General features: G+C 40.7%; 1 protein-coding gene across 1 annotated transcript in view; it reads left to right on the top strand.

The window, feature by feature from the left end:
- The window catches only part of FRK (fyn related Src family tyrosine kinase), a 119,040-nt gene that overhangs the window by 87,021 nt on the left and 18,964 nt on the right, over positions 1-13,055 (top strand). The window contains exons 4-5 of the mRNA XM_044290865.1: positions 2,507-2,675; positions 4,285-4,443. Of these exons, the coding sequence (XP_044146800.1) occupies positions 2,507-2,675; positions 4,285-4,443 (328 nt within the window). The remainder of the gene's footprint in view (positions 1-2,506; positions 2,676-4,284; positions 4,444-13,055) is intronic.

The raw sequence follows: 13,055 nt of genomic DNA, 5'->3' as shown, positions 1-13,055 counted from the left end.
CACCCAAAATGTGGAGAGACTGATGCGGTATGCAAGACCTTGCAGGGGAATTATGTGTGAGGTCACGGTGTGAGCTATAGGTGGGCCGAGGTAAATACAGTTCTGGTTACTCACAGTTATGTCTTCCCTGGGCAGGCTCGCATAAGTGAAGAGAAGAATGGCACAAGGATTCTCTGGGGCACACTCTGGTGTAAGGGACACTGGCCAGATGTTGGTTTGAGGTGCCCTTGGTGGTCTGTATTAATGTGCCAGTTGCAAGGTCCCTTGTAATTGTGATGCCAGTACCTTTTATATGGAGGTACAACCATTTACTATAGTGTTAATAGAGGAACTGAGTCTGAGGCAAGCAGGGTGAAACTCCAAATGGCACTTTACTGATGATGACTCTTGATTACAATACATCCATTGGCATTAAACAGTCTCTTGATACAATCCGGCATTAAGCACAATCTCCAATACCTATGGGGAAAGGGAAATGCAAATCCTCAATGAAGTACAGGCTCTTGTTATACATAAGAAGACTACTGCTCAGACTAGGCTGGTAATAATCAAAGTCTTACACTGGTAACAACTCCGGCCTGATTCTAATCCTTGATTAAAAAGGTGCTTTTCTGAATCCTGGAACTTCTAATCCAATGTTGTTCTGACTGTTGGCTTGACTGTCCTCAGGATTTAAACTTGAGATGTAGATGCTTCAAGCTATCTCCTAGACCTACTACAAAGGTGCTTAATCAGTCCTCAGGTTATGACTATCTTGCTAATCCTTTGTCTGGCATAAAACGTGATAATTCCTTATATACTCGGCTGTATACAGTTTAGACATTGGTCACCCTGGAAGAGCGATCTATAGGAGTGGATTGCTCACCTCTAGGAAGAATACTTGCAGGCCTTAACCCTGGGTTATGGAACCGACACGGACAGAGTAGAGAGGCTAGGAAGATGCCTCCCTCCAGACATTCAGCTACATGGCTGTTGCTTTCTTCAAGGCTCAACTGAACTCTTACTTGGGTTTACCTGAGCTCATCTGCACTGGTTTGGATTCACCTCAACCAGGAACTGAACTGAACTGAACTGCACACTTTTGCACAGCCTAACAGGTCTGAGCTAAGCTATAAATACACACTGACACTGCTCCATCTAGTGGAGAAACAAGTGTAGTGCACCCTGACTAGTCCCGTGTAAAGGATATTTGCATGTAAAATCACATTGTGACATAGAGAATATGACAGGAGATAAAATACTAAATACAGGCATATCACATGACATTCATACATAATTAAGATACGTTTGCGGGGCCCATGGTTACTTGAGTGGGACACTGCACTGACCTTTGTCAAGAAAAATATGGCGTGGATCAGTCAGGATTTCCAACCACCAATTCCTGATGCATCAGACTAGATCATCCATGGTGCCACACCAACACTGTGACAAAAGAGACCGGTTTCTTCTGGCTACCTGCCTCAGCTACTATTCTGATGCTGCCACCCGCCTGATGCAACACATCTGATGCCAAGTGCTCCTTCTTTCACCCACCTTCGTCAGTGGGTACTGGTATTGCCACCCACCGCCCCACTCTGTCACCGGGTCACTTTGGGTCTCCTGATGCACTATTTTGCCTTTCGGCCTGGCTGACATAATCATTTATTTGACTTTTCTTCTGATCTGGCAGATGGAAGGAAAAATGAGACGCACAACAGATCCTGTCTGTGTAGCAGCTGTAAGGCCTGTATGATCCCATCAGATTTGGCTTATGATTTGGTAGCCAATAGCAGGAGTGGGTACAAGGCACAGAAGACATGCAAATATTCCATTCACGTGTCATCTCTGTTTTAGACCCACTCCTGTTTTTTTTGGGCTTTAGCAATACTGATGGATTATTGAGCAAATGCTGACCGAGTGAAGGCGGATGCTCCACAGACAGGATCTGTTTTTTGTGGGTTATTGTTCTGATGGATCAGAGGAAGGGCAGAATAATCAGTGACGTCAACACAAACTTACTGCTGACACCCTCTCCATTCTGTCGGGGGGCTCTACTTGTATAAGCGTTTAATAGAACAGGTTCTATAGATATCTGTGTGGAGTCAGCTGACGACGGTGTAAAATGAGTGCGCTTCTTCTTGGCGCTAACATTGACCTGTAAGGCTGAGTTCATACTTGAGTTATTTGGTCAGTTTTGGCCCTGTGACTGCCCAAATAAGTGAAGTGTGTAGTGATTCTAAGAGCGACACCCGTCATCTGCATGTCTTACGGCTCTCAGTATTATTTCACTGCCAAAGCAGACTCCCTATGCGTGTTACTACAAGGCACAGTGTTCTACACCACTATGAAGGCTCTCTGCAGCCAGGAAATAGACTTTTTTAACGTCATTCTCGGCAAATATATTCGGATCGAACCAAATAGCACCAATAGGAAAAAAAACTAAGAAAAAAACCCCTTTATATCGCAAACCATGGTTGCACAAATTACTAACAAATTTAATTTATGTTGCTATTTTCACTGAAACCAGAATGAAGTTCCTCTGCCTCCAGACTTGTGTTATGAAACTGCTGATCACTGGGAAATTGACAGAAACTCCTTGAAGTTTTTGAAAAAGCTGGGGCAGGGCCAGTTTGGAGAAGTTTGGGAAGGATTGTGGAACAATACTATATCAGTGGCTATTAAAACATTGAAAACAGGTATGTAGAGGTACAGTGTGGAAATCAACAGATGCAAACTGTTTCATAAAATTTGACATTGTAAGAAGAAGCTGGTATGACACTGTGGGTACCCAATGAAAGAAGGAATACTGCAGCACTCCATGTCTTCAAGGATACTTCAGGTTTATTTCACCAAGACATGTGCACAAGACATGGAATGCTGAAGTATTCCTTCTTTCACTTAGTGCCCAACACTGCTGGCACCACCACCTCATGGACTTTGGTAACAACAAAAATCCGTGGTGCTGTTTACCCTTTAGATGTATCATTACTGTGGGTACCCAGCAACTTTTTCCTGGTGGCCGATCTGCATCATATCATTCTACTCTGACTCTGCTGCTGCAGTAGCTCCAGCTCTTTTAAAAGGCCAGTGCTCACTAAGTGGCAGCTGACTCCAGCCCTTGAACATATGCTCTAAGCTTTATAAGGGTGTTTTGTACACCACTCTAGGTCTGAGCAATAAAATCTATTTGCTTCCAGTTTGCTTTTGTGTGAGTGTGTTCTTGTTTATGATTCAGCTTGTCTTCCTGACCTTGTTTTCTTGTCTTCTGCCTGTCCTGACCTTTCTCTGATCTCTGTTTATAACTTGACCCCCTTGCTCCATCTAACTTGGATTCCAGCCTATTTACCTGGAACACCTGCCTGTTTGTGGATCTTCTGACTTCTCCGCTTATAGCAGGCATCCTCAAACTGCGGCCCTCCAGCTGTTGCAAAACTACAACTCCCAGCATGCCCGAACAGCCTACAGGTATCAGCCTACAGCAGGGCATTGTGGGAGTTGTAGTTTTACAACAGCTGGGGGGCCGCAGTTTGAAGATGCCTGACTTACTTTGTGAACCCTTCATAATTTTCTATATTTCTACATAATTGTGACCTAAAACTACATCTGATAACCAAATCAAATGAGTCAAAAATATTAGACTTGGTAATTTAGTTGTTGAGGAATATCTTCCAATATCACATACCTGACAGTGGCAAAAGTATGTGAACCGTTGATGATTTTGGAAAGGCCAAAGTCCTGACCTTAATCCAACAGAAATGTTGTGAAAGGAAGTTGTTTTGCATGGAGGAATTGGCTAAAAGTAAAGGTTCATATACTTTTGCCTCACAGACATGTTATATTGGATAATTTTCCTCAATAAATAAATTACCAAATCTAATATTTTTGATTTGGTTATCTTTTTCTGCTTTTAGGACTTGTGTGAAAATCTGATGTAGTTTTAGGTCAACTTCATGCAGAAATATAGAAAATTATGAAGGGCTCACACACTTTCAAGCACCACTTTATTAGGGAATAGCATGAACAGAAGTCAATTAACTTTTGAGGTTTTGATGATATATAGTAATATTCTTTCTTAATAGTTTGTTATTGCATTTTTAAGTCTGATTCTTTATTTTAAACAAATAAAAGAATTGCTTGTCTACCTAATTTGGCATCCTTTAGTAATGCATGTTCTTCATGTGGAATGGTATTGTTTGATGTCTTAGAATGTATGTACAAAAATTGAAGACTATCATTTGTTCTAATGTGTTTGTCTTATAGATACCAACTGAGTTCATAATTTGCATATATTTTTTTGTACCTTAGGATCAATGAATGCCCAAGACTTTTTAAGGGAGGCGCAACTTATGAAGAGCCTCAGACATCCAAAGCTTATCCAGTTATATGCAGTGTGCAGTTTGGAAGAACCAGTGTATATTATAACGGAACTCATGCGACATGGCAGTTTGCTTATATATCTACAAAGTAAGTAACAACTGAAATTTTGTGGCTTTGAAAAAAATGAATCTGAACTGTAGGTATATGGGGCACATTTACTAATCCTATCTAAATTGTAGACAGTGTATTTTAGACAGGCAGTCTAAAGAACCTCAGGCTGAGTTACAGACAGTGGATGTGGAACCACTGTACCTACCAACCAGTTTGACTTAGGGTTGGACCTAAGGGCGTTATTCTGGCAGTTCCCCTGGTAGTCAAACTTTAATCCCTATACAAGTATCTAGACTTTGCTGCTGGGTTACCACCAGACTGCTGCCTTTTTGAATAGTCCTGATGTGGTTGCCCTCTGACCCACTAAGGTCAGAGACAATGGTGTGAATAATCGGGAGTTAAGTCCATAATCATAGTCAGGAAATAGGCAGAGGTCAGGGATGGCAAAATTCATGTAAATCCATAAAACAAACCCAAGGTGAGGGAAAGCAGTAATTGATCAATATGGTAAACGGACTAAAGTCAGGTCTGGAAACAAATCATGACACACTCTTTCCCTTTTAGAGTCAGAAAGACCATACACCCTGAGAGGAAGGAACTATGTCTTTGGGAACAGGCTAAGTCCTGCAAACAGGAGACACGTAGGACCACAGAAGGAGAGTAAGAGATGCAGTGCCTCTGCTCAGACAGAGGCCAGTGGTGGTTACAAAGCAACACCATAAGCCAAATGATAAATTTAGTGCTATTGGTTAGCTTACTTTGCGAAATAATTTTTGCTCTCAGTGGCACAGTGGCACATTTAAGCCACACCCGCTTTCCCCAAAGCCAACCCCGTTGGATGAGACACAGTTAGTTGCTTTATAAATATGTCCCTCTCCTCCCCTTCACCTTGCTGAATGCTTTTCATTTCGAAAGAGGTCTTAAACTTGTCCAGGATGGATAAGCACCGCTGAAGGATCATATCACAGATGTCAATAAAAGGGGAGAGGGGAGGGGGAGGAGTGAGAAAGTGCTGAGTGAAACAGGACTCCAGGAGAGAGACTAAAGAGACTTTTGTAGCGACATAGGACGTTTATATTTCACCCCAAATTCTTTATTCATAGCCATACAGTTCAGTACTTCTCTGTAGCGTCCACCATGATCCTGGGGTTGCTTCTGAGTTAGTAAGATACGTTTAGGAAGCAGATTCTTCTCTTATTTCTGTGTGCAGTGGATGGCACCTAGTCTTCACCTATCATTTCTGGGAGAACTGCAAATTACACATTCAGCATGCACAGAGGAAAACTGTTAAAAGATGGCAGATACAAGTCATATAATGGCCATAAATAGTATTATTCCTCATGTTCACACACTGTACTATTGATTAATGCAAAGTTTGTTGGAAGGTTAGGTACACTTTAACTCCTTCCTGACTGTCAGGTCCTTAAAGATGGCACCCTCTCCGGAGCAGAGCAGGTACCATACCTACCAGGTGCCTGCTGTTTCACATAGCAGACACCTGCGGTTAATGTCCCCGATTGACGGTAATGTGAGAAGCCAAAATTCTGGAAGCGAGCAGGAACGCCTTCCCTGGGCGGAGATTGGACGAGGCATTCCTTATAAGTAATGAGCCAGAGCCTTTACTAGGCTTCTCGACTTATTACTTGTATATTACAGATCAGGCCAGCAGGTGGCAGCACTGAATTGTAATATAGTGATCTAGGTGTAGGGAAATGGAGAAAATTCCATTACTCTATACAAACTGTAATCTAATGATTGCATGTAAGGGTCCACTTGGGGACCAAAAAAAAAGTGAAAAAAAGTGACAAGAAAAAAAATAATTTTCCAAAAGTTTTCATTTTTTTTTAAATATTAAAACGCAAGATAAACTATGCAAGTGTGGTATCACCGTAATTGTACTGACCTGGAAAATAAAGAGCACAAGTGTTATCGCATAGTGAACGCCGTAAGAACAAAACCCATAAATCTGTAGCTGAATTGCCTTTTTTTTTTTTCCAATTCCACCTTATTTGGATTTTTTTTCCAGCTTCTCATTACATTCTATGCAATATTAATTGGTGCCATTAGAAAGTACAATTTGTTCTGCAAAAAACTAGTCCTCATACCGTCTGTGAAGGTTCTCATTTATCCAGGTCATGGTATATCCAGATGTGGATTCAGTTACATATTTATTCCCAGAATTTTTGTACAGTCACTCAGAATTGAGAAAGCTCGTTGGAAGAACGAGTGAAGAAATCTACAGTACGTCCAGTTGCCTTGTTTATTCTTTACAGATATAGTCCTCATACCGTTACGTGAAAGGAAAAATAAAAAAGTTATGGCTCCGGGAAGGCAGGGAGCAAAAAAATGAAAGCTCAAAAATGAAAAAGTGATGCGTCAGGAAAAGGTTAAGCTACCCCTATACACAGATGCCATAATAAACAAATGAGAGATGATTCTCCTGGCGTCTATTAAAACTTCTCTGTAAGAAAGGGAACATTTTGAGACCATTCAACTGGATATTGGTACCCTTTTGTGTCGTGTGTACTTGTTAGCGGTAGTGAGTAAGGCGCTTGCAGCTAGCATAGTGATTCGTGTAAAGCATAGAGAAAGTATTGTGTAATTATTATATAAAGGCATAAATAGGCGGAGTCATCACTAGACGGTTCCTCCTATTTAGGAATATTAATTATCGATATTCGCATAATATTGGTGATTAATATTCCCCCTTTACACATTCTTATTTGTGAATAGGAAAAATCTAAAACATTTGTGCCTACCTCAAATGAAGAATTTAGGCACTTTATAAAGACTCAGAAGTAAATGTAAGCTCGCATTTTTGTTCTCACAGTAGGCTTACTCAGGTCATATCTATGCAGATGTCTGAAAGATGTTCCCTTGTTATTCAAGCTTTCTTACCCAGAATAAGTAAACATGTTAAAGGGATTCTGTCACCTAGACTTTGCCTATAGAGCTGCCGACATGTGCACCTAGATCGCTGCTAACATGTCCGTAATATACATTCCCCATAGCTGTGAGTGCTTTTATTTAGGCAAAAAAAACTATTATATATATATATATATATACATATATATGTAAATGAGGCAAGTAAGGAGCCCAAGGGGCTGTTACTAATGTTTCTTGAGCCCAGCCACGCCCACCGTGAAGGAGCCCAGCACCACCCCGCATCCGCCGAATCTCCTACTTGCTCCGCGAGGTCACCAAGTTAGAGCGCCGTAATCTCGCGCATGTGTGAGTACGCGGCATGTCAGTGCCGGCATAGTATTCCTGCCCTGTGCTGGCATCAGCATCAGGGAATGAACTGCGCATGCACTAGCAGCGAGATTACGGCACTCTAACTTTATGACGTCCGGGAGCAAAGAGGTGTCCACTGATGATTCTGGGTTCATCACCTATTCAAACACAGCAATCCTCTGAGCTAAACATAGCAGCAATTTTCTGTCCTGCCCTGGACTTAGTAATGACATCTCTTATTTACTGTTATTTAAAGGTTATGGACATCTTTGACATGGAAAACATGATTGTGGTTATCTTGAGAAAAAAAATTGTCCTAAGTTTCATTCTGCAGTCTTTATACCTTAATTCATTCTTAGACCCCCTTGATATTCAGATTGCAGCCTGCTTCTATTTTCAGACTCTTCTTATGTGGGTGAGTCCCTCCCATTCATGTTGGAGCTGGCCTCGTTGAACCCCTTCCCCCTCTCCACACTCTGATGTGCTGTGTCCTTTCTAACACCGATAAAAAGGAGGAGGAGCAATGAGAGGCATCAGAAACATGAACATTGTTTTGATGGATTGATGTCAGATTCAGCAGCAGTAGGATTTATATACTCTACAAATGAAAATAAGACATTTTGAATAAAGATTATTAAAGAGGTTTTCCAGGTTCCTGATGTGAGCTATCTGACTGATGAGAGTCCAACATCCCATTCTCTGTAGCTTCCAGCACTGGAACTAGCACTTTAAATGGAACAGGAAGCACAGCCTCATTCAAAGTGCAGTGGGCGTGCTGAGTTACTGAAGCTCAGCTTCCATTTACTTCCGTGGAAGCTTAGCTGCAGTAACCCAGCACAGCCACTACACTTTAAAGGGAGCTATGCTTATTGTTCCATTCAAAGTGCTATTTCCAGTGCCGTAGTCTGCAGGGAAAGGCTAATTGGTGGGGGTAAGGAGCGCAGGATCCTCACCGATTTGAATATTAATGACCTGCCCTGGGGATAGTGTAAAATATTCAGGGCACACTCAGGATGCATACAAAATTGGTAGTCTTAATTTTAGTTTTTAATCAAATGAAGTAATATTTTATTTTCTCCTAACCACTGAGCACGGGGCTCTAGGTTTATATCTGACCAAGTACATCATCTCATGGAGTTTGTATGTTCTCCCTGTATTTCCGTGCATTTCGTCCAGGAATTCTGGTTTCCTCTCATGCTCCAAAAAACAAACAAAAAATAAATAAATTGATAGGCAGCTTAGATTGTAAGCCCTATTGGGGGCAGCTTGATGCTAATGTCTGTAAAGCGCTGCAGAATAATAAATATTAATAAATATTTTCCCATAATTAAATCCAGATACGGTAAGTGACGACGTTTTGGTCAGAGTGACCTTTGTCCCACCTGGAGGAGGGAGAATAGCTGTGTCTACTGCTGGAGAAAGAGGACGAATGCCGTAGGGGATAGGTCATCAATATCAGGAAATACTTGGAAAACACTTTTAAGAAAGTTGCTAATTTTTGCATTTAGGGAGCAAAAAATAAATTATGAATAAAAAAAAAAAAAGACAAAGGTGCAAGGGTGTCCATAGGCTTTAAAGCCTTTATCTCGTGAAGATAATCCTTTTTAGTCTTGATCACTGTGGTTCAGCTGTACCGTCATCTAAACCATGTCGGAACATGTAGTATTACTTTGCGCCAATTTATATTAATGGCTGACATTTTTTAACATCAGTAGTCTATTATGTATTTAACATCTATTAAAAACTATCAATATATTCACCCACATTTGCAGTGACTAATCATATATATCAGATGCTATGTGTCTGTGGGGGAGGATCGACTGGATTTTTGTGAATTTCTGGAAAATAATTTACCAATTTTTTTTGTTTTTTATCAAATAAATATTCTGATTCTTTTATAGTCAACATTCCAAATGCCTTCCCTCACAGCCGGCTTATATTGTGAGGTTAGAGGTTTATTTTGTATACATACTGACATCTAACCGACGTTGTATTCATTACCAATATGTAGTTCTACCTTTTCATCATGATAACACTGGGTTGCCCATACTCAATAAGTTCCAACACCCAGGTTTGACCATTGTATTGGGATCAAGAATTACACTATGCATGGTATCCTTCATAAAGACAGTTCTTCAGTCAGTCTGTTTTTCCATATTAGCTTTCAGGGATTATTTCTTATCCAGGTTTTTTTTCATCCTTCCAATCTATGTGTTGCAAATGAAGATTTTAACAGATCTGATCCTATGTTCAATGCACATCGGCTTATTTGATCACTGACACATTGAGAAAACTGGGATGTATTAAATTAAAAAGGTCAAACCAATAAAGAATAATTGTTGCCGAAAAGCCCTATTAATTATATCACAATTACAAGAGGACTGCAGTTCAGCAAGTTCACAGTAACAGTAAAGTCTCTTTACTTTGAAAAATGTGGATGCATTTGTTCCTGGCTGAAATTGTATTGCTTTGTACTAGACAAGGATGTGAAATATTGCAGTTTCAGGAAAGAAAAGTTAGAAAAATTTAATGAATTACTTTGGCAATAACAAAACTTTGGCTATTAGCAGAATACCAATTACTTACAGCTCAAATGAAAGGCACTATCCCAATAATAAAAACACCTGATTGCTTGTCATGGGTTACTTATAGGCAATTTTACGGTTAGGCTGTGCGCTGTAAAGACCAATGTTTCATGAAATAAATATTTTATATATATATATATATATATATATATATTCAGACAAAAGTATTGGGACAAGAACGGTATCTACAAGAACGGTTGTGAGATCAGACACTGATGTTGGATGAGAGGGCCTCCATTCCTCTCTCATCCCAAAGGTTTTCAATTGGGATGAGGTCAGGGCTCTGGGTGGGTCAGTCAAGTTATTCCACAGCATACCCACCCAACCATGCCTTTATGAACCTTGCTTGATACACTCTGCCACTGCCATGCTGAAAAGGGCCTTACAAAAACTGTTCCTACAGGGTTAAAAGCATACTATAATGTCTACAATGTCTTAAGAAAAAGGGAAAAAGTCTGGTACCTTGTTAGCCAATCGAAAACTAGTTTAGTGCTCTCATTAAGAGAAGAAAAATAAGAGTATTGCAGGTTTGATACCTTTTAATGGCTAACAAAAATAGAAGTAATGCTGTTACATAGCAAACTTTCAAGCCATCACCAGTCCCTTCATAAGGCATCCTACAAGAATATATGAAGAAACAGCAATATATATATATTGCAATAAGAACAGAGACATGGGGGAATGAATGGACATTTGAAAAGCAACATAACAACTGAATATCAAAGATCTTGATCATAAGCCCTTAATTATCTTACAGATAAGGGGTTTGAAAGTTTTATGGTCTCTTAATTGATGTTATCTTAGAGACCTGGTGCCCCGACTATGGCTACAGAAGACACTTTAGATCCTGGGGACAAATTCAGTCCAGTATTCAGAGTGTCAAGCTGTGTTATAAATTTGTATTCCCCAATTCTTCTGGCTCTTTGGGATTTAAAGGTACCTTTTAATATGAGAACTTTCATGTGTTCTTCATTGTGTCCTGGGCTACAGAAATGCTTAGCCACAGGAAAGTGTAGGTTCTTCTCTTTAATTGTGTGGTGGTGGGACCTCATCCTTACATTGAGTTTCTGTCCTGTTTCTCCAATGTAGAGGCCCCCAACAGGACATTTAGTGCAGAGAATCAGATAAACAACTAACAACAATTAGATGTAGAACATGTGAATGTCCCCGGGATCTTATAGTCCTGCTGTGATTTGGGGATCCAGATCTTATCTATGGTACCATGTTTTGCATCTTCTTATATTACAGGGATGGGTTCCTTTTTCTGTAGTACATGGCCTTTAACTTGATCTGATCAGAATTCCTTAGATTTGTAAGTTGTCGGTAAGCTAGTAAGGGGGGATCTGGGAAGATTGTTTTTAGTCAGTCATCCTTATGTGGGACATGATGTAATTTTTTTGGCAGTTTTCATCAGTACCTCTAATTGTGGGTTGTAGGTCACAACCAGAGGTACGAGCTGGTTCTGTTTCTTTTCATTGTATTGGAGAAGTTGACTTCTGGGGGACTTGGTGGCTTTTGTGATCTGATCTTAAATTGAAGCAGGATGATAGCCCTGGTGTAAAAATGTTTTCAGATTTTGTAAATGCTCATGCCTGTCTGATGGGCTGGAACAGATTTGGTTATATCTGATGGCTTGACTATAGATGATGGACTTTTTAATATGTTTGGGGTGGAAGCTTTCCCATTTGAGGTATGTAGGCCGATCAATAGGTTTTTGATACAGGGATGTCTGTATTGAGCCGTCTTGGTGTCCAGAAAGCTGACTTCTGTGTGTAAATAGTTGACGGTCAGGTTTATAGTGGGATGGAATTTTTGAATTATTCATTAAATTTTATCAGTTCATGTTCAGAGTCGGTCTAGATTATTAGGATTGCCATTAAGAGATTTGCATATTGCAGTGCCATTTTACTTCCCATAGTGGCCCCAGTGCACTGTAAATATACTGTATCTCCTTGTCAGGGGCGTAACTAGAGGTGAGTGGGCCCCACAGAAAATTTTTGTATGGGCCCCCCCCCCCCCCCCCGTGTAAACCCCGCTCCTTTGGCTAGTCACGATCTAGACCAGACTAGGCTGCCATGCCATCCTTTTCCTATTATATATATTATATACATACACACACACCCTATCTGTCATGTAGTGTCATTCTATCATACTGTTGTGGGGGCCGTGTCAAAGTCTTAGGCCCCTTTCACACGGGCGAGTTTTCCGCGCGGGTGCAATGCATGATGTGAACACATTGCATCCGAACTGAATCCGGACCCATTCACTTCAATAGGGCGGTGTACATGATCAGTGATTTCCACGCATGACTTGTGCGTTGCATAAAAATCGCAGCATGCTCTATATTCTGCGTTTTTCACGTAGCGCAGGCACCACAGAAGTGAATAGGGCTGCTTGAAAATTGCATTGCATCCGCAAGCATTGTGGATGCAATGCGATTTTCACGGATGGTTGCTAGGAGATGATAGGGACCCGAACTTTATTATTTTCTCTTATAACATAGTTATAAGGGAAAATAATAGCATTCTTAATACAGAATGCTAAGTAACATGTGGCTTGAGGGGTTAAAAAATAATAAAATAATTAATTATTCACCTCATCCACTTGATCGCACAGCCCAGCTCGTCTTCTTTCAGGACCTGGCAGGAAAAGTACCTTTGGTGACGTCACCTCGCTCACAACGTGGTGAGTGTGGTGACGTCGGAGCAGGTCCTGCTGAATGAAGATAGAAATCTTCTATCTTCATTCAGCAGGACCTGCGCTGACGTCACCACGCTCACCACCAGGTTGCAAGGAGATAAACTTTAGTTTAGTTTTTTATCATGTGCA

This window comes from Bufo gargarizans, chromosome 4 (genome assembly GCF_014858855.1).
Source record: "Bufo gargarizans isolate SCDJY-AF-19 chromosome 4, ASM1485885v1, whole genome shotgun sequence".
NCBI lineage: Eukaryota > Metazoa > Chordata > Amphibia > Anura > Bufonidae > Bufo > Bufo gargarizans.
Note: the sequence above shows the minus strand (reverse complement) of the source record. Positions and strands in the feature narration are given on the sequence as shown.